Here is a 27518-nt window from a genome sequence, read left to right on the forward strand (position 1 = left end):
CTTACTCTCACCCTTTTCCTTAATTCTAGCCATGATCCACTACTCGCTCATCCCCCTAATAGTCATCAACTTCTTACCAAAGGTTGGGACACAAGCAGCTCGAGAATAATTCCTATCACACTGAAATCTAGAACACCGAAGTAAGGCTGTGTACTCCTCCACAGTAGGCACTAAATCTACCTCCTCAAAGGTAAAACAACTGTATGCTGGGTTCCAGAATTGAGCGAGAGCTCGAAACAAGTTCTCATCAACCTGAATATCAAACAAATAGGGCAAATCTCTGTACTTACCATAGAATGATTGCTTGGTCTCATTGCCCCACTGATCCCAAATCGCCTTAAGCTCCTGCAGATTATTCTGTGTAACACTGATACGAGTGTAGTCTGACAGCTCCGACACATATCCCTCAGTTATGCTATCCCCTTTTCCTAGCTGAGTTTGCTCCGACCATTTATGGACGTTAGCGTTGCCCTCCACTCTATCAAGAAGTCCGTTCTCCATAATAAAACTTTCTAACTTAGAAACTGACCGTGAATCGATACTTTTTAAATGCGAAATGACATGCAATGAAAAAAAAGAAACAGTCAGTATCACATGATATTAATAAACACAAAGATAACCTAAGTATAATTCTATCTATATTAAGCTCTTGCGGTTTTTCTATATGTGGTTTGTTTCTAAAGTTTGAGGTACCCAAACCAGCAGATTCCTCGATCCTCACCCATTATAGGCTCATTTGAGTCGAGTTCAGTTCAGGGGAATACATTTCCCTATGGCTACACGGAGATGAAAATCTCACGAAACCATAGGTACGGATGTATCCCGAAAGTGATCCACTATCCTGCACGGAGGCGAAAGCCTCACGAAGGCGTAGCTTCTCACTCCCACTTAAGGGTGTGACCACAACGGTCATGCAAATGCAATGCGTATCAGAATATAGCAACACATGTAATAATACAAACATATGTAATGCAAAGAGGATTAAATTTTAAAATTTTTAATTTCTGACATTAAGACAAGAGATAATCAATTACACGGCTTGACTTTCTTATTAGTCCCCAGTGGAGTCGCCAAGCTGTCGAAACCATTTTTTTTAATCGAGTTTTGGAAAATAGGAATCGACTTTAAGAAAAACGAAAACGAGAGTCGCCACCAATCTTTTTAGGTATGATTGGATCACCTTATAAAATGTTTTTGTTTTAAAACATTAATTTTGGGTCTACAAAATCAAGAAAACGGGTTCGGGAGTCGGTTACGAACGAGGAAGGGTTAGCACCCTCGTAACACCCAAAAATTGGTACCTAATTGACTTTCAAATGTCTTTAATGTCGGAAGTTTAAAATTTTTAAGATACAATCCTCTTTAGAATATTTTAATTTTGAAAATTAGAGTTCACTTGTATCAAATGAGTCAAAATATTACATCCAATAAGTTAGGAAGTAATATTTTAAGACATTCGAAGCTAAGCTAACCCTTTTTGAAAATCTCTATCTCGAAACGACAAAACGCCATATCCAGTAAGTTAGGACACGACGCTTTGAAATTCCAAGACAGTTGCTCGTATTTTGAAAACCTTAAAAACTTAGAAGGGTGCTTGACTATTCGAACTCAACGAGAAAAGTCGCAACCCAGTAAGTTAGGGCACTACCTTTCTCGAAGTTTTAAAAATAATGATGTGTTTTGTATATCACAAGGAATTAAATAAATTTAATTACAATATACATGTTTTATCATTTCATGCAAATATAGTATAGAAAATAGTAATAATGGCATAAATTACACGATATACATTATCATTTTATGCATATATCATCATAAACAACATAAATGTTCATGCATTATTATTCCATGCTAAACTCCATATAATGCAGAATAAATACAACAAATATAAATTGCAATATACATATATGATAATGTCTTATGCAAATCACCATAAATAATTCATTTCATGCTAATATACAAAATAAATGATATGTAACATTTAACCAACTAAACAATATCAAAATAAGAGAGAACCAAAGATAAATAAGTAAATTAAAATGTATAAAAGTTAAATAGAAAAAAGATATTTAGAAATATGTTGAATAATAAAATAATGATAAAAGAGAACCCCTTCCCTTTTTAAAAAAAATGATACATATAAATTATATTATAGGGTATAACAACTATATATAAAAATGTACTAAGCATTAATATTACATTTATTTATAATTTTTTTAAAAAATGTATATTAATAAATAATAAAATAATGTATACTTTATAATAAAATAGAGGTAATGTAAGGAAGTATAGTATAATATATATAGTGTATAATATAATTTACAAATAAAAATATATAGTAATATAAATTATATAATATAATATAAAAATATATAATATAATGTATATAATATAATATATAAAAAAAGTATTATGATAGATAGTAAAATATAATATGTAATAAAAATTCATAAATAAATATAATGAAATATAATATAAAATATGTATACTAATAATAATAATGTAACAAATATTTTACATATAAAAATATAATGAAATAAATAATATAATAAAGATATATAACATATAATAAAATTTATATATATAATGTTACAAATAATATAAAAAAAAATATTATATACATAACTAAGATTTATTAAGATATATATAAAGTTTTTTAAATAAATTAAATTAAAGGTATATAGGGATTAAAATTAAATTTAATTAAGAAATTTAGGGTTAATTACAAATAAATAAAGAAAACTAGGCCAAATTGGAACACGGACTAAAGCCAAGGGACTCACTGGACAATTTGCCCTAATCCCAAAATGACACCATTTCCACAAATTCAGTTTTAAAGCCACTGTGAGGACCAAATTGAATCGAAATTAAAATATTGGGGTTAAATTAAAAATAAATAAAATGAAATTATAAAGATTTAAAAATGTAGGAGGACCAATTGGGTAATTAACCCATTCTTTGAAAGCACGCGGATCCTCCCCGGGTAATCGGTTCAACACGCGGATCCTGGCACTGATACGACGCTATTTTGGAGCTTATCGCTTAAAGCCAAACGACGTCGTTCGAGTAAGGTTATATAACCCAAATTTTGGCTTAAAAATCATTTTGAAACTGGTTTTTTAAAAAAAAAAACTAAAAAAAATTCTCTGAGAGAGGGGAGAGGAAAGGCCCTCCGGGCTCTAGCCTTCGTTAGGCCAAGCTCCAGTCATCAGGCATACACGCGCCCACGCGCCACCTCTCACACCGCCACACGCGGCCGTTGGTGGTCAAAAATCTCGATTTCAGGCGAAAAACAAAAAGGTAAATGATCTCTTTTTATTTTCGTCATTCGTAAATAAAAAAGGGTTAATATATACGTCAAAACAAGAAATAGAGAACAAAATGATGTAAAAACTAAAAAATACCTTAAAAAACGAAACTATAACTTTATTGCTTGAATATGCGAGTTTTTTTTTGTCTCTGTGTCTCCCCTAGTTTTACAGATTCAAAAGGGCTTTTATAGCCACTGTTTTAGTGTACAAATTTGGTATAGCAAATTATCCCCGATTTCTTGCCATATCTGTTATTTCTTTTTTCTTCTTGCAGGTAAACCCCGAGATATCCGACGGTGAGCGCGCGCGTGATGTACGGAGATGGCGGCAGTGAAGGCTGAGGCTTCATGAGAGCTACGGCACAAAAAGGCAGTTGAAAACCCTAGGGTTCCCAAATCTGAAAACAGATTTGGACCATCGAGCCACAAAGTTTATTGGGTCTGATTTGTTTGAACCGACTTAATTTATGTATTGGGTTTAGGTTCTTTGGGTCACGAGTGTAATAGGGTTACTGTAACGGGCTATGGGGTAGTATTTTAGGTACTGATTTGGGCCTACGGGTTAATGGGCCATGTACTGTAAATGGACTGTAATAAACATTCCTTTGTTTATTTATTTTTTGTTTCTGGTTTTATTTATTCAATTATGGGCCCCGACAGAAAGGTGTTATTACAGTTCTGATGGAGGATGATAATTTTGATCATAGGGTTGAGACTTAACCTATCCCCGATGATGATTTCTTGGCTGATTTACTGTTGATTCACCTCCTTGTAGCGGCGGCAACGTGGTTGGTGTCGATGGTGGTGATTTGTCTATTGTTCTTTAAAACTTCATTTTGTTTTCAATTTTGTTAGTTGCATGTCTATTTTGAGGTAGAGGTGTAATGGCTTACCTGAGGAATTCAAGCTCAATCTAGTTTTACTTTTAAAGCTTGATTGATCTTCCCAATTTTCATACAAACCCAAGTATTTTGCGAATACCTAAAACTGAAGATAATAAATGGTATTACTGCAATTGATGAATTTGAATGATTTCTTTTTTCAGGCAGTTGAGAAACAAATATATAGCTGTAAGATAAAAGGGAGAAGAAGAAGATGTATGTCAAAGATCTTGAGATGAAGAGTAGGTATTTAGAAGAGGAATGTAAACGACTAAGCTGTGTGCTTCAGTGCTTCATTATTGAGTATCAAGCTCTTCAGACTTTCTTTTCCTCCCCCTCTTAATCACAATCAATTTATGTTGTTTTGCCCTAAATCAACCTAACCTTTTAATTTTTTCCCCCTAAATTCACCCCAAACCTTAACTCTTTAGCTGCTTCACCAGTATAGCAAGTTAATTGGCCACATCAGCGGTCCCGTTAAGACACTAACGAAAAATGTTAATAAGTGATTATTTTCTTACTTTTTGATAATGTTAATGACTGTTTTGTCATTTTTTTAAAGTTGAGTGATTGAAATGAAACCAATGTGACTGTTTTATTAGTTACCCAAAATTAAGTGACTATTAGTGTATTTACCCATTATTAAAAGCATAATCCTAATCTTTTGAACTAGAGTAAGGCCTAGGTTGGATAAGTAATTCTATTTTTTTTTTCATTTAAGCAAGGAAAACAATTGTATCTTTATTTACCTACGAAAGAAACGACATCGTTTTGGTCGCCGAAGCTAGTATTGTCGAGTCTAGAAGGCTGGAAAGGCTTTAAGCTTACAGCTCAGGAAAATCCATTTGATGCTTCACTCGACGGTTTGAGTCTGTGGGATTCCACTGTTTCTGAATCCAGATAATCGACGGAAAAAACTGTAAACAAAGCAAATGAGTTCCAAGCCTCGAATCTTCTCAGCGCATTCCCACACCGCTCCTTTATGCACTCGTACTCACCAGATCGCCGCTCTCATCCTCGTAACCGCCACTTTCTTCTTCACTCGTCTCTTCGACCAATCCTTCCCTCCGTCTCCCTGCTACCTCGATCGCCACCTTAATCTTCACGTCGCTAAAACCAATGACGCCGGCCACCTATTGTGGCCCGACCGAGGGTACGGTTCCCACCTCTCTCTCAAGATCTATGTCTACGACGATAACGAGATCGACGGCTTAAAAGACCTTTTGTACGGTAGAGACGGCTCCATTTCGTCCAATGCCTGTCTCAAAGGCCAGTGGGGTTCTCAGGTAATGTTCTTCTTTTGAGATTTTATTTACTTTAATGATCTTTGTTTTTAGGAATAATTTCTTTAATATTAAAATTTAATTGTTAGTAAAAAAAATTGTAGGTTAAAATCCACAGGTTATTGCTTGAATCTCGATTTCGAACCAGAAAGAAAGAGGAAGCTGATTTATTCTTTGTACCAGCTTATGTTAAATGTGTTCGGATGTTGGGTGGCCTTAATGACAAAGAAATCAATCAAACTTATGTCAAGGTAAAACCTTCATTTTACTTGTTGAATATATACATTAGATGATTCTTATTCATTTTTAGCAATAAATAACAATTGTTTTATTTCAGGTTTTGAGCCAAATGCCGTATTTCAGGAGGTCAGGAGGGCGTGACCATATATTTGTTTTCCCAAGGTATATCTGTTAATGTTTTGCTTCGTTAGGTTTGAATTTGATTAGCTTTGATTCCAAGGTTGTTTGTTTTGTATATGTCAATCACAGTGGTGCTGGAGCTCACTTATTTAGATCTTGGTCAACCTATATAAATCGATCTATAATTCTCACTCCCGAGGTATTGGTCTTTTTCTATCCAATAGATCTTATTATTTGTGTTTACCATATGCATTTTATTTTTCTAGGTTGTGATCGGTTGTATTGGGTAATGGTTCAATTTGGTGCCTATTAATATGGCTCTGAATTTGGGTTGCGATCGGTTATACTCAGTGGTTGAGTGTATTGTCTCTATTACATTCATAGGGCATCATTAGTATGTCCCCAATTAAAGAAGCTGAACAAAATTGAAAGAATACGACTGATTGTAGGGTCATATAACCAACTTATGGAAAATTATCAAAATCTGTTTTCTTGTGGTTTGAGCTCCTGTGTTGGTTTAGATATTAGATTTTCTGTAAAGACAGTATATATATATATTTGTTTATATGCACCTGGCAGCTTTGGCTTTGTCAAATCTAACCATGGTAACCGGCTAGATGATTTCTTTTAAGGTCTTTATGCAACTGGGCAAAACAGCAGAAATGAATCTCAATGTCTTTGAATTGCTATCAGTGGAAAATCCTTAGGTTCTAGAACTGAGGACTGTTATCTTGAAAATAGGTGTTAAAGTTAGGTGCATGGGAGGAAACATTCACCTTTCTTGGTGGAAGAGTTATTTTGGTCCAGGCTTAACTGCCTATATATATATGTATGTATATATATCCATTTCTTTCTGTTGAAATTGCCAGCCTCACTTGTCGACCAGAAATTATAAATGAGACGAAAACTAGTTTCATTGTTCCTAAATCTTTTAGGAGATGCAGACTTGTTAAATGTGTTGTAGAATGATTATTAGCTATGCTTTCTACGGGAGAAAAATGGAAACATGGAAAAACTGTTTTTCTTTACGCACGGTAAGTTAATACTTTTCTTTTTCTTTCTAAATTGTAAACACTGCAGAAGGGAAGGAAAGAGGTTTTGAGTAAAGGATTTTATATTTTTCCCCTTATTTTTTGTAAATTTGTTTTTCTATCGTACAAATTGTATATGTTAAAAGCCATTTTGTCTCAATTTAAGTTATTCCTAATTTTTCACATTTTAATTTTTCTTACCAATTGAAGCCTTCAGAATTGATGTTCTCTTGTGTTTTATGTTGACTTTCTTAACAAAAGAATACTGATTTGCGTATTGTGCAGGGAGACCGTACTGATAAGAAAGACACAAGTGCTTTTAATACATGGAAAGATATCATCGTTCCTGGAAATGTTGATGATGGGATGACGAAAACAGGGGCTACTGTTTTCCAGCCATTGCCTCTATCTAAGAGAAAGTATTTGGCAAACTATTTAGGCCGGGCGCAAAAAAAGGTTGGTCGTCTTAAGCTGATTGAGCTTGCAAAGCAATATCCAGATAAGGTATGTTTCCCTTCTTTGTCAGTTTAAGTTTTTAAAAAAAGCACTAGCCTGAGTGGAATAAAGCACAATATGTATATTATGAGTTTTTTTCCCCCTTTTATTGCATGCAATTTTTCTATTGGTCAATATGCACAACTTCCTTATGGTTGAATCCTCGAATATTGAGAAGTATAGAGTTTGATACTATCCCTTTCTTTAAAGTAAAGGTATATCTAAGAAAATGTGAAAAATGGATGAAATAAAACAGAAGTCAGGTCAGGCAGGCCGTTTTTTTATAACTTTGCATTACAGGAAAAGTGTGTAGGTGCTCCAGGCTTGTGCCTGACTAAATGAGCCTCACCCGAAAGGGTTTGAGGTGCTTTTGTTCTCTACTGCTAAGGAGTAAGGTGCAGGTGCACAACTATAGAACCTCAAAATAACAATTTAAAACCTTGGCATTTAACTTATAGTTCTGGGTAAGCTCACTTTTAATTAATTAACCAATTTATTTTTCCAGTTCTTTGGGTCCCTGATTACTATGTGCATTAAGTTGATCATATTTCATTCATATACCAGAAAGAAATCGTATTAGGTCCATTGTACTTTACTGATCTACTAAGAATCTTTTTAGAATCAAGAAATTCTATGTTCTTAATATTCCTCATATTGTTATTTCTTTACCCCTATTTTACTGTTAGTAGAAAATTGTTGCCCATGCTTACTGTGGTTAAGTGTGTGTGAATGTGAGATAAGGTGAAGCTTCTTAATTCTATCTGCATCTGGATGATTGATGTGAAGTATGAAATCTCATAACTCTATTAGCAGGCTTTCTTTTAAATACTAAATCGATTGATTTTTACTAGAATTTTCTCATTTATCTCGTGGAAAATATATGCAGTTGGAATGTCCAGAGTTACAGTTCAGTGGTCCTAACAAATTGGGAAGAGTGGAATATTTTCAGCATCTGGGCAATTCCAAATTTTGCCTCGCACCACGTGGAGAGTCATCTTGGACCCTCCGTTTTTATGAGTCGTTTTTTGTGGTCTCTCTCATATTCTCAAACACGTGCACACAAGCATTTTGAGGCTGATGGAAGTATAGTAATTTGCTTTTATTTTTTCATGAACAGGAATGTGTTCCAGTCATCTTATCAGATCAAGTAGAATTACCTTTTCAAAATGTAATTGACTACACAGAGATATCAATCAAATGGCCATCCACATCAATAGGGCCTGAGCTTCTGGATTACCTGGCTTCGATACCAGGTCAGATATTCTATTTTTTGCTTCTCACTCTACTTATTGAGCTCTTTAGCATCATGAAATGGCTGAACTTTGCATTTGTATTCAGATGAGGTCATAGAGCAGATAATAGGTCGTGGCAGGCAAGTAAGATGTTTGTGGGTTTATGCTCCAGACTCGGAGCCATGTTCTACAATGCGAGCGTTAATGTGGGAGCTTCAGAGGAAAGTGAGGCAATTTCACCAATCAGCTGAAACATTTTGGCTGCATAATGGATCCGTAGTGAATAGGAATCTTGTTGAATTTGCGAAGTGGAAACCTCCTATGCCTCTGCCTTGAAAACTGGCTGCCTCGTTCTGGTTGGCACAGTGCTCCGTTTTGCTTCAAATTTAACACTTGCTGTCACAATCCTGAATGGCTGTTGGGATTCACTGTTTCTTCTATAGGTTGTAGAGCAATTCTTTTTTCACCTTATTGTTGGCAATTTTAAAACAAAGTATTGCAATTCTAGATGTTGTAAAAATGTCACGAAATTATTTTGTACATTATGTAGTGATGAAAGTTGATAATGATGATTTAGCTGATTGTTACAATTTAATTCAATCTCTTTCTAGGTTTACTAGAATTTGTTACCAAAAAAAACCAATATGAATTTTACACTTAAAAAAATAATGCTTCATACATTTTGGGAAATGATAATATTTTTTTGAAAAAAAAATGGTAGATTGTCTTTTTTCTTTTTTTTTTTTAATGATGAGAAGTTTGGTGGCTTTAATTTTTTTATCTGAATGTTATTTATTTTTTTGTAAAAAAAAGAAAGAAAAGATTTTTGGTATGTGATTTGCCTTTCGAAGTTACCTTTTTTTGTTAGTTATCTTTGTAAATTCATTGAATTAGTAGTAATTTTTTATTTTTTATTTTTAGATTAAAGATGCACAAATAACCTATAGTTTGATCGTCCGGTTATAAATTTATTGGATTTATTTAAGATGGCACTTTGTGTTGAATTATTTAGATTGGAAATAGCTCTAAAAAAAATAGCTGTCTTTAAAAAAAGTAACTAGGAATTTTAACAGCTTACTGCTACTAATTTTTAAGTTAAAGTAACAATATATGGTAAAAATGATAAAATAAATAAAAATAATAAAATTTATTAAATTTATAAAAATATATTTAAATTTTATTAAAAATTATAAAAATATATAAAAATAGTAAAAAAACGTAAAATGTATAGAAATATAGAAAAAAAAATTATAAAATTTTATAAAATTATAAGAGAGTTATAAAAATTGTAAAGAAATATAAATTTCATAAAAATTATCATATTAAAAGAAGTATTTTATAATTTTTATATAACTTATTGATTTCTATTTTTTATCATTTTTTACCACATGTTTCGCTGTGTTGCGACACTTTATGGCTTTAACTGAAAAAAATTGGGGATGGTTAACTTAACGGTCTACGGTTAAAATTAATGCTTAAAAGATCTTTTTGATACATTTATAATTTTTTATGATTTAAAAAAAAATAAAATTTTTAAATAATTTTCTACTAATATTCTAATTTTAAATATTTTTATGTTTTATATTAAATTTAATAATTTTTATAACTTTTATTGCCACATGTCATATCGTGGTTGTGGTACAGAATGTATTTAACTAAAAAAGAATTAGAAACTATTAAAGTTAACGATCAAATGACCTTTTTGATAAATTTAATAGTTTAAGTACGCAATTGAGTGCAAAAAAAAAAGAAAGGCTTAATTACTTTTCTTTGAAAAATTTTAAAATTTTTTTTGATGCATTTTAAAAATTTAAATACTCAATTAAATAAAAAACAAAAAATTAATTTTTTTAAAAAATTAAGAACTTTTTACACCCTCAATTTAAAAAAAAATAAAAAATAGTGGTTAGAATTAATTCACTGCTAATTTTACTGTACCAAATATTTTCATAAAATAAATAGTGATGTGTTGCAAATTTGACACTCATCTCATCAAATTAACCACCAAAGATACAGATAATTAAAATCTAAAATATAAAAAGAAAATTTGCGTGCGGGAAAAATTATAGAGAAAAAGTAAATAAGATAATTCAGGTGTAAGGCTAAAAATAATGATATATTATCGGGAAGATTCCCAAAAATGCACTGAGATGCCACCTCCTTCACAAATATACCAACTTGACTTCTTCTACACTTCAAATCACAACTTCTCTACAACCTTCTTGTTATTGATTTCTAGATTCCGAGTGTAGGAAGAAAGGACTTCCATTTTCTCTTTACTGGTTGAAGCTCAGCTCTATAAAAAAATATGGGCACCACATTGTTTTCCGGCTGTCGTAGCTTTTCATGGCAGCAACTATCTCTTTCTTGCAGTTTCGCTCACTCTTCTTCATCAGAAAATGGGATTTCAAGGCCAAAAGCTGTTCCCACGTCAAGAGGAAATGGGTTGGTTGATAAGGAGAAGGACAATTCATTGGGGATTTCGAGTAGACGATCCCTTTTGATCACTGGGATATCTGTAGCGTCATCGTCTGTATTAGGATTTCCAGGTGAGGGAATGGCAGTCGTCAAACAAGGTCTTCTAGCAGGAAGGATACCTGGCTTGTCTGAGCCCGATGAACAAGGTTAGTACAACAGTTTCAATACATCATGCATATGGTATCATTACATTCCCCAGTCACAGCATCAAAATTTGTGAAGGAATTAAAAGGAGAATTACTGTTTCTTGCAACTACTTCCTATATTTGTGAGGATGATGAGAAAAAAATCATTTTAATATCATTTCTTCAATCTCTGTGGGTTCCTCTATAAATCAATCTATTTGAGATTTCTCAGTTCCTCGATGAATGAGCTTAAAAATAGGCTTTCTTGAAGAACCCCTATACTGCTTGGTGGGAAATCTACGAAATATTGTATATCATAGGTTGACATATTCCCTTAACAAATCTGGAGGGTTTTGTCTCATAATTCTATCGAGAGTGTTCCATATTTGATTTAGTGGTATTTGAACTTATGTACTTGTACAATATTGTTAGGTAAGTGAGCTCACCTTATCTCAAGGAGGGCATTTTATGTTTTATCCTTCACCTGAGATAATAGTTAGACCTCATCACCCAGAAATTTCGTAGGACACTCTCTTCACTAGGTGCATGTTCGACCTCTCCTTAAGACATTTGGCATAAAACTTGAAACACTTGGTCTGACAAAATCCTAATAGAATCATTTTCACCTCAGGTAGGCTTCAAATATGGACAATTTGATCCAATTCAAGGAATTTTGTACATGTTGTAGCGTCACTCTCTACCTACACAGGGCGAATTTAGAGGGGGCACGTAGGGCCTTGTCCTCCCCTAAATTAGAAAAATTGCTATGCAAACCACTTCAGAAATATTTGAGTTATAAATTAATATATGATCAAATTTCACTTTGATCCCAAAAATAAAAAATATAGTAAGTCTCTTTAGAAAATAATGAAATCATAAATTAATATATAATAAAATTATATTTTTACCTCTCAAAAATTTATAATTTAATTTTATCCCTTCTAAAAAATTTCTAAAATTACCCTTTTACCTACATCTGATGATATGGACTATTAGCATATCTAAGCCTTAATCGTAGTTCAACATGTGACATCTTGTAATAAGAGAAGCTTGCATATATAAACTAAGGGCCCGATGAGAGAGGCAAACAAACTCTATACCAAGCACTTTCCTGTAAATACTCAACAACCTCCGATCTCAAAATCAGTGCCTCCATCTGTCCTACTGACTCTTTGCACCTCCGGTTGAACCGTCTTGAATCACCATAAATTCCTTCACGTATCAACACCATATATTTGACATATTTCCAGAGATGGGAGTCGGATATGATTCTAACCACACACCCATTTCAAGCACATGCTATGTACTTAAGTAACATAGCCAAATAGAAACTAATAAAAGATGAGGCATCGTAAATTTGTGAGAAAGATAAGCAGACTTTGCTTACACTGAACCAAAAAAAAAAAAAACAGTGAATAGATAGATGTTAAAGACCTAGGCTAGTAGGGAGATAGAAGCAGGGCATATTCTGTATTTGTGGTTATAGTGAAACATCATCTTCACCAGCAAACAATGTGCTCAGACAGGTTGGAGGACTTATCGAAGACCAGATGACAAGTCAGGAGGGCATGGTGTTGGATGGAGTCCTATCATCCCTTATTCCTTTTCAGTGCCTCAAGATTTTGAGGAGGTACTCAATTCAATTCCATTAACACATTCCTCCATTTCAATCTCTTGACTCTGAGACTTACTTCCATTTTATATATCCCTGCAACAGGTTCCTGTATCTATAGCAGATTTAGGCGGTACAGAGATTGACTTGAGGTTTGCTAGCTCGAAAGAAGGACGATTGTTTGTCATTGTTGCACCTGTTCTTAGATTTGCTGACAGTAAGATTTCCCAAATACTTAAAGAGTGCTCCTCTCTTTTCACTTCCATGCCTACTTAAAAACATATGAAACTTGTCTGTCTTGTTATTGTATATAGATCTTGGTGACGATGCCACGATTCAGAAGATCGGACCTCCGGAGAAGGTGATCGGTGCATTTGGACCAGAAGTGATCGGTGAAAACGTAGAAGGCAAGGTTCTAAGCATGAACACAGTGGAGCATGATGGCAGAATGTATTACCAATATGAATTGGAGCCACCCCATGTACTGATTACCGCAACTGCAGCTGGTAATCGCCTTTACCTATTCAGTGTAACCGGAAGTGGTATGTACTTGTATCTTACCCCTCAGTACTGTTTTTTTTCCAAATCTGTAATCTTTGAAAGCTTGTTCAACATGCATTACCTATATTGCTTCAAGTTTTAATTATTTTTGCTATTTTCAACAGGTCTTCAATGGAAAAGGCATTACCAGGATTTAAAGAGGATATCCGAGTCTTTTCGTGTAGTCTAGTTTTGGGTCTCCCTGGATTATGACATGAGTAGATTAGTAGTGATGGATATTTTTACTCTGTAATTTAAAGTTGCAACAAAAACAAAGAGTGTATTTGCAGCACAGGTATAAAATGTGCAACTTTCTTCAAAGTAAGATTTTTGCAGAAAAGCTATACAGCTTGCTAGAAGCCACTTATCTGAACTTGGGATAAGTGTCAGATCTGTGTATATCTCCATTGCGGATGTACTCTATATATTTAAAAGATCATAGTCTCATTTTTCATATCAAGTGTGTTGAACTTGAATGCCTTTGGACTCAACTAATAATTTGGTTACTATTGTTGAAAAAATTGAATGAATCGATTCGATCGTGTCCTTAAGGATAATTTCTCCTTAGGGGTGATATGAATCACACATAGGATCTCATGGTGTAGTGGTGAAGGGTGTGCTTGAGTCATTTGAATTGGATATTTCATCATTTATTGCAAGTTTTCTCTCTTTCTGTAATGTGCTAGGTTAAGAAGCATGCATAACCTAGGATGAAAGATAAATGATAACTACAAAAAAAAAAAAAAATGGAGGCCTTTGATTATTGTTGCAATTTCAGTGAGAGAATTCTAATTGAGCCACAACCAACCTATGCATGACATTGCCCATTGAAAGCTAATTTTACCCTCAAATATCTCCAAATCAACCACACTGAGAGAGACTTGATTTTCTATATCTTTTCATGTATAGTAAGGTTTTTAAAGTTGTGGTATCCTAATAACCATATCCAAACATTTGGAAAAAAAAAATGAAGGTTGGGATTAACATAGCACCGGCCATTGGTTTGAGAAAGAAAATACAAGTGGAGTTGTTGAAATGTAGACAAAATTACATTCTATCCTGATTTGCTTACTTGTAATGTAAGATTGCAACTCTTTCGTAGGGAAAGACCATGAGAAAAAGCAAAAGGCAATTGCATGTTCATTAATTCAATCACAACCTAGTGTCACGGGTGGTAGATCATTTGATTCATTTGAATTGACTCAATTTGTGGATTAACTAGAATTTAAGTCCCTTGAGACTTTCAATTGTTGATAAACTCTAATATTGACTATTAATGTAATTCAATTTGTACCGTTAAATTTGTAGAAGCTCAACTATAACTAGAATTATCAGGTAAATGCATTATTTTCTTATGGCTGTCCAATTCTCTCATTGCTCTTTTCTTTCAACTTCACTTCCACTATATTTTTCGTTGTCATAGGGAATTTTCAGGATTTTTGTCCTTTTTTGAATGTTAATCTAATTTAAACAGATTTAAAATAAAAAAATTATCTAACTCGCGCGATTTGTCAAATTAAAATTCTAACTTGTAACAATTTTATTGGATTTTTTTTATCTACAAATATATGTACTCTGGATATATGAAAAAGGAAAATGAGAATGGGAGGGGAGGGGAGGGGAGGGGAGGGGATAATTCCAAATATAAAAGGCATAAATTCCATTAATCAAGATAAACCTGTTTTTGGTAAAGGGCAGCCAACATTTGGAATGGTTTTGGGGTTGTAAAGATACGACACGTGAACATGACATGCGTCTGTTCTAACCTGCAAATTATATAAAATAAATAAAACTTTGGGTGGTAATGGATGAAATTGGAAATAATTGAGAGATGACAAAACTCAAAAAAGAGTTGGTTTATGGAGGGAGAGGTTCTCCATCCTCTCTCTTTTCACATCTCCACATTCTAAATCTGGGTTTGCCTATTTCATTTAAATGATTTCTTTTATTTTTAAATATTCATATTTTAAGAGAATCAAATATATTAGCCTAATTCAAAAATTCTTCTTAAATTATATTTATTTTTTTAAAATAAATATTCATGATCAATGATGACTTCACCCAATCACCAATTAACACGTGACAAAAAACCACATAAACAAGCCACCTTATTATTTTTATAAAATAGTTCTAAAAAATAGTAAAATAAAATAAATTAATATTAATGTAAAATTATAAAATCAGAAAAATAATTTAATTTTTTTTATTTTTTTGAAGTTATTTTACAATGTATTGCTTTTGTGGGTTTTTTTTGCCACATGTCAATTGGTGATTGAATCACATCATCATTAATCAAAATTGACTAACGGCTGACAACGGAAATAGTTTAGGTACTCAAATTGACCAAAAATAAGTTTAGGTATCTATTAGGGAAAATGAGAATAGTTTAAGGAGTAATTTTTGAATTAAGTCAAATATATTAAATTATAACACACTCACTACATAGGTGAAAAATAGAACTATGCAAAAAATACATTTATAAAATTTGATATAAATAATAAATTGTTATAAAATAAAGAGAGATGGGGAGAATAAAGAACAAAAAAAATACGAAAGCAATAGAGAATGTACTTTATTGATCAAAAGGGGTGATTACAATGCTTCATCAGAGTATCTATTTATAGGCATAAGAAGTATAAAAGAAGTAGATATCTAATTCTAATAAGTATTAGAATTTAAAGTACATTAAAACTTTATCTTGATCATGATGGACATCCACTTAATAAGATATTCATAACACTACCCCTTGGATGTCCATTGGTAGATAATGTGCCTCGTTAAAACCTTATTAAGAAAAACCTTGTGGGATAAAAACCTAATGAAGGAAAAATAGTACATGATCAGGAAAACCCAATGGGACAAAACCTCGGTTAAGGAAAAAAGAGTACAACGCGTATTTACTCCCCTCATGAAAACATAACATATTTTCTCATATTCTACGTATTCAATCTTGAATGCTAATTTTTCAAATTACTATTTGAATGTATTGCTAAGCATTTATACCACCATTCTTTTGAAAATCATGAGTGAGGGAAAATTTTGGGGAAACATATTTTGATCTCTTCAGGAATTTCAGCAATAATCATAGCAAACTTTAATCATGATCCTTCTATAAAAATACAAATAGGTATTTTGGATCATTTTATAATCTTCTTTCATCTACTATTGACTAAGTCAAATTGACCACATATGTTCAATTATTTCAATTCAGATAAATGAAAAATTTCCTGAGAGTTTCAATAAGCTTCTAGCATTTTAAATCCTTCAAGGATTTAATATAAACTTTATTATATAGTGATTCATAAAAGGTTGTAACAATATCCATTAGACGCAAGTTAAATTTTTTATGAATTATCAATTTAATAATATATCTAAAGGTTATTGCATCCACCACAAAAGAATATTACATCTTTTCATAATCAATACCAGGACTTAGCGAAAAAATTCATATTTTTATTCCGCTTTTGCAAAACTACTTTAATTACACCTTTACTGGCTTTATACCTTTAGAGATTTGGACTACTGGTCCAAAAACCACAAATTTAATTGTACTTGAGTTGCGTCTTTCTATTTTGATCAATTTATTCTATATCTATATTTCTCAATAGATTTATTCAGGATCTTCCTTTTATTTCATTATAATAATACTGCATGCAAAATCATTGTCGACCACTTTTATTATTCGGTTCCATATTTTCTTGAATTGACATAACTATTGAGATATCTTATTTTTATTATTTTAAAATTCAGTTTCAGGTACCTGGATCTTTTCCGAAGTTTTACTTATTAGTTATGTCTTGGGTTTCTTCTGGAGCACCCGCCTCCACTATATGCCATCTAAAATAATTTTCATATTTGGAACCGATCAATCTATTATTTATTCCAATTGATTGTCCTACTGGGACTTTGAATCAAATTAAAATATTAGATGATATATATAATACTTGGTTATTCTCATTAAGTTTGTAAATACATCTAACAGTTAACTTGTAATGAGTTATCTTTATTGAACTTCTGGTTCAAATTACTCTCCCCCTAACTCATTATAAGTTATTATTTCTCTCCCCCTAATGTTGGGAAAACTGACAACTCATGTCATAATTAAATCTCGAATTAATAGCTCAAAAATATTATAATGAGACTCATATAAATCTACATTCCCAATCTCTTATTATGAACCATCTTTGTGCGTTGTGGTGGAGCAGTTGGAACATATACCTTACATCCAAAACTTTTAAGATAGGAAATTTTTGGCTCTTGACCAAAAATAAATTGTCATGGGGAATATTTATAATTTTTGGCTTGATGCGTACAACATGTAAATCAATACAATCTCATGTTGAAATAGAAAGTTTTGTTCTTATAAGTAATGATTTAGCTATTAGTTAGAGGCATTTGATAAATAATTTAGCTAAATCATTTTGTGTGTGAACATGAGCTACAAGATGTTCAACTTTTATCCCAATTGACATGCAATAATCATTAAAAACTTGAGATGTAAACTCACCAACATTAGCAAGATGAATTGTTTTAATTGCATAATCTGAAATTAATCATTTAAACAAGCAATCTCGCAAACGGTAGGTTACGAGTTGAAAATGCATGTGATTATTTTGTAGATGCATCTACCAAAATCATATATTATCAAAACCATCCACATGGTGGATGAATGGGCCCATATTCATTTCAGAAATGTAAGACATTAAATCTTAACTTTAGCTAGTGAGTTTCTAAGAACCAATTTTTATTGAGAACAAGCAACAAAAGAGAATTCTTTAAATTAAAGAATCTTCTGGTTCTTTAATATTCTTTAATTGAATGTCCATGTGAATTCTCAATTAATTTTCACGTTATTTATGATCCATGATGGTCTAACTGGTCACGCCAAGTAGTAAACGCATTTGTATTAGTAAACTTCTGGTTTACTTTAACATGTGTTTCAATTGTACTAAATTGTAACAAATTGATAATTTTATTATCATTCCTTTTAATTTGTATTCAAATATAAGTACTATTGTGACATTTACTACTAAAAATGTCTAAATCAATGTGAAGTCTATAATGCCACCAAGTCAATAAATATAATTTCCAAATAATTGTATGCAATATTCGCTTCAGGGAATATGCCAAAATCTTCAAATGCCCAAAAATCTATTAATAGCAAACTTTGAGAGCGAATCTTATTTTCCATGTGTATAACATGTAACCAGTTACTTTTCATACATAAGTTTTCTCTCTTGCAAGTTCTCATCAGTAATATTTTACCACATAATTTTAATTGAGAACTTATTCTGAATACTGTAGAGTTATACTCACAGTTTTTAAAAAATACTTGCAACTTTAGATGCATCCAACCATAATAAGCTTTAAATAGAATTATCATATTCTATTGCTCATGAGTAGATCTTTCACAGTCAAATATTTTGCTTTCAACCCTTTAATAGGGATGATGACAAAAGAATATCATAAAGATTATAAATTAATAACTCAATCCCCTTTTTTATTCATATGAAATATAATATTTTCCTCATTCACAATCTCAATATGAGATCTATTACAAATAACTTTTAAAAGTAATGCATTAACCATCACAAATTTTGTGCTTTTTATATAGTGATATATTAGCTCTTCTGGAGCTTTCAACTAATTTTATACTATCAAATATTGGGATAATATTTGTTTGTTCCAATACCAAATAAGATAAATATTTTCTATCTATAATGATAGAATTCATTCCTGCATTTTCATATTCTTCCTCAAAAAATATTAACAGAAACAAAATATTTGGGCATACACCACATATGTGGCCAATAATATTTCATATCACATATTGATAACATAAGTTATCTTTACCCTTTAAAGAGTTATCTTAAGAACTCTCATTGTTCTTTTATTTATTACTGTGTTCTCACTTTTAATGATCCATTAGTATATCTTTTATTTTCTTTATGTTTACATTCACTTCGGGGAATGCAACAAATCTAGTAAGACAGACTTATAAACATCCTAATATATTCTTTATTTTATAACCACCATCGCAAACATGCGTGAGATTTCAAATCAAAATCTACCTATACATGTTATCATGATTAGTCTCCAATTATAATAAACAATAAATAAAACATAGTAAAATATAGATCTTTAACATCATCGTCATCACTAGAAGGTATGAGATAGTTCAAAAATATTCTTGATTTCATAAAAATAACGGTATCAAATCTTTCACCATCTTTAAGCACAAAAAGTAAAATAAGTTAATCAAAACAATGATAGCATATAATGAAAGAATAATGAAAAATAATAATCAGATATGAAACATTAAATAAAAGAAATTTCTTGTAAAAACTTTGCATCTTGTCGTCAAAGAAATTAAAAATCATGGAGGATAAATTTGATCGTCGATAAAAGGAACTATCACTTTAAGCAAGATCGTATTGGTAACGTGTTATAAAATAAAGAGAGATGGGAGAATAAAGAACAAAAAAAATTAGAAAGCAACAGAGAATGTACTTTATTGATCAAAAGGGGTGATTACAATGTTTCATCAGAGTCTCTATTTATAGGCATAAGAAGTATAAAAGAAGTAGAGATCTAATTCTAATAACTATTAGAATTTAAAGTACATTAAAATTTTATCTTGATCATGATGGACATCCACTTAATAAGATATTCATAACATAAATAAATTTTAGTTGAACCGATTGAAAATTGAAAAGGCTTGGCTTTAAATCTTATTATGTCTATATTTTTTTATATAAAAGATATAAAGTAATATAAATACACTCAAAATAATATAATTTACTTTCTAAAATAAATATATTTCAATTATTACTCAACTGAATTGATATTCACTTAATTTATTACACCAATTTAATTAAATACTTAATATATAATATAGAGATGTGAAAAAAAGTTAACAGTATCCCACGTTCACTAAGCAGGATCCAAATCTGACCTAAAAAAATGGAAGAAATGGATCCAGAATTCATGGGACTTACAAAGAACACCACACATGATTTTACTACTTTTTCTTTCATGCAACCCACTTCCCATGTTGCTTAAAATATAACAAAATGTTGGCTCAAAAAAATAATGTGACAATAACATTTTATAGTCTATAAATTTACTTTTATTTTAATAATAGGTATCTCACCATTCATTTTACTGCTTAAAATTAATAATGTTGAGTTCTCTTCAATAATGACAATTTCAAATTTTGAATTAAATTTAAATGTTTAAGAAAAAAATTCGCTTTCACTTCTTCCAACCATTTGCTGGTAGTTTTTTCTTTTCTGTTTATCATTTTTAGTCTGTAAGTTCTATTTGACTCCCACAACACGTTAGTAGTAGTATTTGTTTCAAAAGGTGCCTGACTAGTACTGGTTCACACCATGCATATAGGGTGTGGGAAAGTTGCTAAAGTGAGGGTGGTTAACACCGTGAAGGGTGTAGAGAGCCGCTAAATTAGTGGCTTGAGCAAGTTTTGGGGCAGAATAGCACAATCGAAGTCACATCCTTCTAATTATTGATAGCAACGATGTCAACTATTATGAGACTCAATCTACTAATATAATCAACTCAAGGTTGACTAAGAAAATACATGTGAGATTTTTAATCTTAACCATAAGTTTGAAATTTACTGTTGATTTATCCAATACAATCTCTTTAAGGCAGTGTTTGAAAAGCTACATAGTAATTGAATTTGAGTGCAATCGCTTGCAATTACACATGGGTGGCATGTTTGGGTAACCGTTGTAATTGGTGGATCTCATTGAATTGGGTCTAAATGGAGCTCCCGAATTACACTTTCCAATATCTCACGGGGAGGGTGAGAATTGGAGTAATTACGAGGGTAATTACACTTAAATCCAATTACCTTATGGCTTTCCAAACACTTATTTATGATTAAACTCTAAAAAGTCATTAATTTTATACAAGTTTAAGTTTTAAAAATTATATTATAAGCATAAACATTTATGAATGTTTGAGATGATAATAGCTAAATCTTTTTAAGATTATATTAGAAATCCTAAAAAATTATATTATATTATAAAAAATTATGTACATTTTATAAAGTTATAAGAAAACTCTTATACATTTTATAAAGTTATAAGAAAAATCTTACTTAAATCCTAAAAATTCTAAAATTATGTCAAAAAAGTATATTATAAAAATCAGTTTACATGTTATAAAATTGTTATAATTTACTTATTTATAAAAAAGTTATGGCCAAAAAGTAAAAACATAATTTATTTACGTGTCCATAGTATATATTATAAAAATTAATATACTTATTTATAAAAAAAGTTTTATAATTTTTTCCATAATTTATTTATAAAAAAATAACTTTATAAAATTATGGTAAAAATTATATTATTTACAATAAGTGTTATGAAGGTTATTAGACGCTTCATAAAACATTTTATAAATGTTATATATTATAAATTTTATATTATTTTTTTACGTAATTTAGATATTATAAAAAGGTTATAACCTAGTATAAGTCTTTCTCTAAATTAAGTTTATATAAGTTTTTATAATCAAAGCTATCAATTGTTTGCATCGTGAATCCAAATATTATGTACTAGATGCTTGTTATGCAAATAGAAAATGTTTTTTTTGCACTATATCGTGGGTTTGATACCATTAGAAAGAATAGAGATAGACACAAACAACAAAGGCAACTTGTAACCTCTTTAATTTGGTACATTTAAAGCTTCAAAATGTGTTTAAGATGACATTTGTTGTTCTAAAAAATATTTCTCATATTAATAACATCACCTCGGTATAGTATAAAAAAAGTTAGATAGTACTAGCATCAATTATACTTCATAACTTCATTCGTAGGTGAAATTAGGATTATCATATTTTGAAGAGTTAGAAGAAAGATATGTAGATAATCTTAATAATACATATTTAGATTCAGATGATGAAGAACTCGATTAGAGACCAACAGATGATGATAAGGAGCATAAGTTAAATGTGAAGGAGGGAATAGCCCAACAAATATAAAACGCTAGAGCAATTAAATAAAATTGTATATGATGTTTATTTTTCTTGTTATTTTTATTAGTAATACTATTATCAATTACTTTATTCAACTAACATATTACATACAATAATTTCGTTTTAATTTTATTACTCATTTATAATTTTTTATCATACTGATGATTTTTATAGTAATTAATATTTTTAAAAATATAAATTATATAACTTTGTAATTAGAATTTATAATTACAATTTGTACTACCAAACACAATATAAGAAATTATGATGAAATTACACTCTGTCAGTCAAATATGTTTAGGAAATTATAATGTTTTTGTAATTACAAGAGAGTGTAATTATACGTTCATTTTGCCGATTGAGTCTTAGCTCGTTTGGCATAAATATTGTTATCTGTAATAGGCCCATTTTGCCCGGGCCCGTTAGAAAACCAAAAAACCAAAAATTAAAAAACAATAATAAACCAATATAATAAAAGTCCATTAGCCCATGACCCAATTAACCAAATTAATATCTGACCCAAACATTAAATTTAAATTATTAAACCTTACCTGCTGTAGCCTCGTCCATTTTAAAAATAAAACAAAATTCGCTCGCTCGAACCTGCGCCCTCTCTATATGTCCAGCACGCTACTGCCACTGCATCACAGGCGCTCTTTGTGTTAAAAATCGGTAGGTGTGAAAAAAAAAGCCAAAATTGCGCACGCTGCGCCTTGAACCCAGGCTCCTCCTCCGCCCTCCTAGCATACTTAGCCACTAGGCTAGATGCTTGCTTCTAACATAAATTAGCCTGAACATTTAATAAGGCCTACCTGCGACAACCCTTGGTTTTTCTAAAATAAAAACCCACATTTGCGCACGCAGGGAATCAAACCCCTGCTCCTTTCCTACTACTTAACACGCCTAACCACTAGGCCAGACTCTTCCTATTCTCCAATTTTAGCCCAACTTATTAATAAACCTTAATGCCCAGATCCCCTAAAGGAGCAAAAATAATAATTTTTGCTAGAGTCTTGGTCCGAATTTTTCCCACACTTTAAATCCATTGTAATTTATTTAAAAACTAAAATAATAATAACCATAATAATGAAAATTTCAAATACGATAATATATATATATTTTTCCTAATAATAATAATAATTATAATTTCTATAAATCAATAAAAATAGATACAGTAAAATTTTCTAATAATATGTTAATTTAAACACTAAATTAACAACAATAATTTTATAAATATATTTGTATCTAATAATTATAATGATAATAATTTTCATAAAAAATAAAATATTAGTAATAATATAAATATTTTATCAATATATATATTTAAACACTAGTAATATTCAAAACTTCTCAATATTCAGGTTTTCTTTTATCCGAATCCCAGACTCAAAGTTCAACTCTTCTAGGCCCAATTTTTGGGGCGTTACAAAGAAAGCAGACTGAAGATTGAAGATTGGAAGAGGCAAATCTTATCTCTATGTATCGACAATGGAGCAGATTTAAACCTCAAGCCTTATCTCTCTGAGGTAGCAAGAGAGCAAGTTGAAGATTGAGTCTTATCTTTCTGAGGTAGCAAGAAAGCAGACTGAAGATTAAAGATCTTATCTCCCTAAGCAGTAGCGGAACAGATCGAAGATGGCGAGTCTTATCTCCATGTATCGATAATGGAACAGATTTTAGCCACTAGCCTTATCTCTCTGAGGTAGCAAGAGAGTAGGTTGGCAATTGTAGTCTTATCTTCCTGAGGTAGCAAGAAAGTAGACTGAAGATTGAAGATTTATTTCCCTAAGTAGTTGTGGAGCATCGAGGCTGGCGAATCTTATCTCCATGTATTGGCAATGGAACAGATTTAAGTCACCAAGCCTATTTCCCTAAAGTTACAGTCGAGATTCAGCATAACCGGGCAAAATTGGCCCTATTTGAAGTCTTTGCTCTATTCTCGTTGCACGACAATGAGCAAAGAGGGGCAACTGTAATAGGCCCATTTTGCCCGGGCCCGTTAGAAAACCAAGAAACTAAAAATTAAAAAACAATAATAAACCAATACAATAAAAGTCTATTAGCCCATGACCCAATTAACCAAATTAATATCTGACCCAAACATTAAATTTAAATTCTAGCCCAAATAAACTAATACCCCAGTAGGCCCAATCCCGAAATTAGCCCAAAGAGCCCGGATGGGGGAAGATTCTGGAAATCCCAAGTCACCAAACTGCTGCTCGCACGCATCGCAGCTTCCCCACGAGTGGCTTTCCTTCGTACAGTCGAACCTGCGAGAAGAAGCGGATTAACAGAATATGCAGCAATTTACAACAAAACAATTTGATTTTTTCTTATTTTTTCTTGTTTTTAGGCTATAAAAAGCCACTAAATGTACATGGAAGGGGATCTTTTTTACCCAAATATATACACGAATATTAAAAACAACAATGAAAAAAATTGAAAAGGTATTCAAATATTTTTTCTCTTTTTCTCTTTCGATTCCATTAATCTTTCATTAGAGTTTACATGCATTTGAAAATAAAGAGAAAGCAAGAGATTTACCTTGCGAATGTGCTAAGAGACTCCGTCTTCTTCGTTGAAATCGGAGTGTAGATGGAACCTCGTGGCCTAGATGGTCGTCCCTTGAAGCCCGAATCTACTTGTCACCATTGATAGAGGTAGATCGGTGCTTAAAAGAGGGGTGTTAGAATCGGTTGAGGGAAAATCAGGAGAGGCTAGGGATTTGGCTTCTTAATCGGCCAAATGAAGATAGATATGGGGAAGGATTTTGCTTCAATTGCTGTAGAAAACGGCAGAGTGCCATTCAAACAATTTTTTAGGGTTTAATGACAAAATAAAGATGTCACTGTTTAGTCTTTAGAGGCCAATTAGCTACTCTGGGTGAATTGCGCATTCGGTCCCTCCCCTTTTGCGCAAATCTTTAATTAAGCCTCAATCACGTTTTATTTGTTTTATATTTTCCCTAAGATTTACACATTGTCACGGTTTAATCCTTATTTGAATGCTGCGCTTTAAAGCTTGAGATATTTATGTCTTAGGTCCTTGATCATTGGTACATGTTTCATTTTAATTTTTTTTCCCTTTTGTTTACAAATTGACCTCTTAATCTTATTATTCGTTTCAACCAAGTTTTGTTTAGTTTATATGTTTACTCGTATTTATGCAAAATTTTAGTATTTTTTTTTTAAATTTATCTTAGCATCATTTTTTCAAGTATTACTTTAATTTGTTATTTCTTTCATTTGTATAATTGCTTCTTGAAATTGTTTTGTTATGTTAATATACCTTTGCTTTAAAAATTTAATTGATATTGATCTAAAAATAATTTAATTTTATTCATTGTTATTATATTGTTGGTGAATTTTACGTGTATATATATATACATATATATATATTTTATGTTGATATATATCCTTTTAACTCTAAATATAATTTATTTCTTTTAAGCATTTTGTTGAAATCGAACACTGTTTTATATTATTATTCTTGTATATGTATTTATTTATATCAAGTTTTCACCTTATATATTATTAATCCTATGTTATTTTATACATATATATATTTTTTTAAATCTACTTGTATACGTAATTATTTTTTTTTAAATCTATTGCATATATAATTTATGATAAAATTAATTTAATCTTATAATTCACATTTTAATTCCATGTTATCTTAGCATACAATTGTTTCTAAAATTTATTCATATGTAAATAATTCATATTAAATTTATTTTTTATTATAGTCCACGTTATCGATTCCATATTAATATCTTTTTATGTATATATATTTTTCTCTAAAATTATTTATCTGTATAATGCGATTCTTTTAAAAACCATATTTTAAATCATACAATTTATTTATTATATACACTTTCATATTTTATTATCCTTATGTATGTATTATTTATATGTGCCATCAATCCAAATCAATTTGTTACATGTAAAATTATGTTATATGTTATTTGTTTCAAAATTCCCTTTATAAATATAGATTTATAAATATACATCACTAGATTTAGGTATTTTATAAATATATATTTTTTTTACCTTTTGAGTACATGATTATATTTTTAAAATTTGTTACATGTATAATTTATATATATATTTTAATTTTTCATACATTATTAATTTCATGCTATAATTATTCTCAAATCTACTTGTATATACATGTTTTATGAATTTATTATGCATATTATATTGTATCATGTATTGTTAATCCCTCATATTTAATATATTATTCAAGTTATTATGTGAATTATCAATTTTTGAATGAATTTGTGTTTTAAATATTTTGTATATAATTTGATTTGAACTTTGAATTTTATAATAACTATTTCAATAAACATATATCCCAAGTTTTATGCAAACGTGTCAACTTATATATATTATATGATCATTAATTCTTCATTTTGTTTCATACATATTTTTGTGCATCATTTTATTTTGTGTTATGTTAATTATCGTGTATATCATTTTTATATTAATTATTCATTATCCATGCTTAAAGAATTTTTGGTTACATTATACTTGGAATAATTGTTAGATGTATTAAGTGAGGTTGTACTTTGTGTATATTATTTCATATTCATTAACCTTTTTTTTATATATATATACGTTTTGTTGCAATGCATTAAATATTTCATTTATTTTAAAACAAATAAACTTAAGCAAATTTCTAATTTTCTACCATTCAAAAATTCTGAAATAAGGCAATATCTAATATTTGGGGAATTCGAAAAATCATGCTTAATCGAACTGGGTATGACTTTTTCGGTGAACTAAATATTTGGATAACCTTTTATAATTTAGTATACGAGTTTTCAAAAGCCAAAATTCAATCGTATTTTAAAGGTATAAAGGATCATATTCAATCGTGCTGGGTATGATATCGCGTATCTTTGAAACGAGAGAATTTTGACCACTAATTTGAACTATTCAAACATTTAAAAAAAAAAGAATCGTATTTTGGAAAATCTCTTCTTTTCAAACCTTTTGGCATAAGGATAGCATTGAATCAATTTGGTACCAATATTTGGGCGTAATGAGGGTGCTAACCCTTCCTCATGCATAACCGACTCCCGAACCCGTTTTGTTGATTTTTCATGAACCAAAATTTATTTTTCATAGCATAAAATGTTTAGTAGGTGACCCAATCACACCTCA

At 30.8% G+C, this 27518-nt stretch overlaps 2 protein-coding genes and 2 long non-coding RNA genes across 4 annotated transcripts; 3 read left to right on the forward strand and 1 right to left on the reverse strand.

Annotated features, from left to right (window-relative positions):
• The first annotated feature begins 3131 nt into the window (after window positions 1-3131).
• Window positions 3132-3926, forward strand: LOC121215995 (uncharacterized). Its single transcript, XR_005911976.1, has 2 exons — window positions 3132-3300; window positions 3586-3926. It is a non-coding gene; the product is annotated as an uncharacterized lncRNA (long non-coding RNA).
• A 1043-nt stretch (window positions 3927-4969) lies between these two features.
• Window positions 4970-9187, forward strand: LOC107952019 (probable glucuronosyltransferase GUT1). The gene is made up of 8 exons (XM_016887256.2): window positions 4970-5477; window positions 5579-5725; window positions 5812-5876; window positions 5964-6033; window positions 7151-7369; window positions 8247-8390; window positions 8478-8613; window positions 8699-9187. Exons 1-8 carry the CDS (start codon window positions 5124-5126, stop codon window positions 8926-8928), a joined length of 1365 nt encoding a protein of 454 aa, XP_016742745.1. The 5' UTR covers window positions 4970-5123; the 3' UTR covers window positions 8929-9187.
• Window positions 9188-10664: 1477 nt separating this feature from the next.
• On the forward strand, window positions 10665-13801 carry LOC107952020 (psbP domain-containing protein 4, chloroplastic). The gene is made up of 5 exons (XM_016887257.2): window positions 10665-11216; window positions 12722-12825; window positions 12913-13024; window positions 13122-13349; window positions 13473-13801. The coding sequence occupies exons 1-5, from the start codon at window positions 10901-10903 to the stop codon at window positions 13535-13537; spliced, it is 825 nt and encodes a 274-aa protein (XP_016742746.1). The 5' UTR covers window positions 10665-10900; the 3' UTR covers window positions 13538-13801.
• A 10310-nt stretch (window positions 13802-24111) lies between these two features.
• Window positions 24112-25317, reverse strand: LOC121216003 (uncharacterized). Its single transcript, XR_005911977.1, has 2 exons — window positions 24898-25317; window positions 24112-24623 (listed from the first exon to the last, which is right to left on the reverse strand). It is a non-coding gene; the product is annotated as an uncharacterized lncRNA (long non-coding RNA).
• Between the last annotated feature and the right edge of the window lie 2201 nt (window positions 25318-27518).

The sequence above is a fragment of the Gossypium hirsutum genome, chromosome A02 (assembly GCF_007990345.1).
Source record: "Gossypium hirsutum isolate 1008001.06 chromosome A02, Gossypium_hirsutum_v2.1, whole genome shotgun sequence".
Lineage (NCBI taxonomy): Eukaryota > Viridiplantae > Streptophyta > Magnoliopsida > Malvales > Malvaceae > Gossypium > Gossypium hirsutum.

What these genes read in the sequence shown, in the direction of transcription:
- LOC107952019 (XM_016887256.2), top strand. Translation starts at nt 5,124, where the DNA reads ATGAGTTCCAAGCCTCGAATCTTCTCAGCGCATTCCCACACCGCTCCT. An exon ending in AAGGCCAGTGGGGTTCTCAG is followed by an intron (nt 5,478 to 5,578) that starts GTAATGTTCTTC and finishes AAAAAATTGTAG; the next exon opens with GTTAAAATCCACAGGTTATT. An exon ending in CAAAGCAATATCCAGATAAG is followed by an intron (nt 7,370 to 8,246) that starts GTATGTTTCCCT and finishes AAATATATGCAG; the next exon opens with TTGGAATGTCCAGAGTTACA.
- LOC107952020 (XM_016887257.2), top strand. Translation starts at nt 10,901, where the DNA reads ATGGGCACCACATTGTTTTCCGGCTGTCGTAGCTTTTCATGGCAGCAA. An exon ending in GTCTGAGCCCGATGAACAAG is followed by an intron (nt 11,217 to 12,721) that starts GTTAGTACAACA and finishes GTGCTCAGACAG; the next exon opens with GTTGGAGGACTTATCGAAGA. An exon ending in ATTCAGTGTAACCGGAAGTG is followed by an intron (nt 13,350 to 13,472) that starts GTATGTACTTGT and finishes TATTTTCAACAG; the next exon opens with GTCTTCAATGGAAAAGGCAT.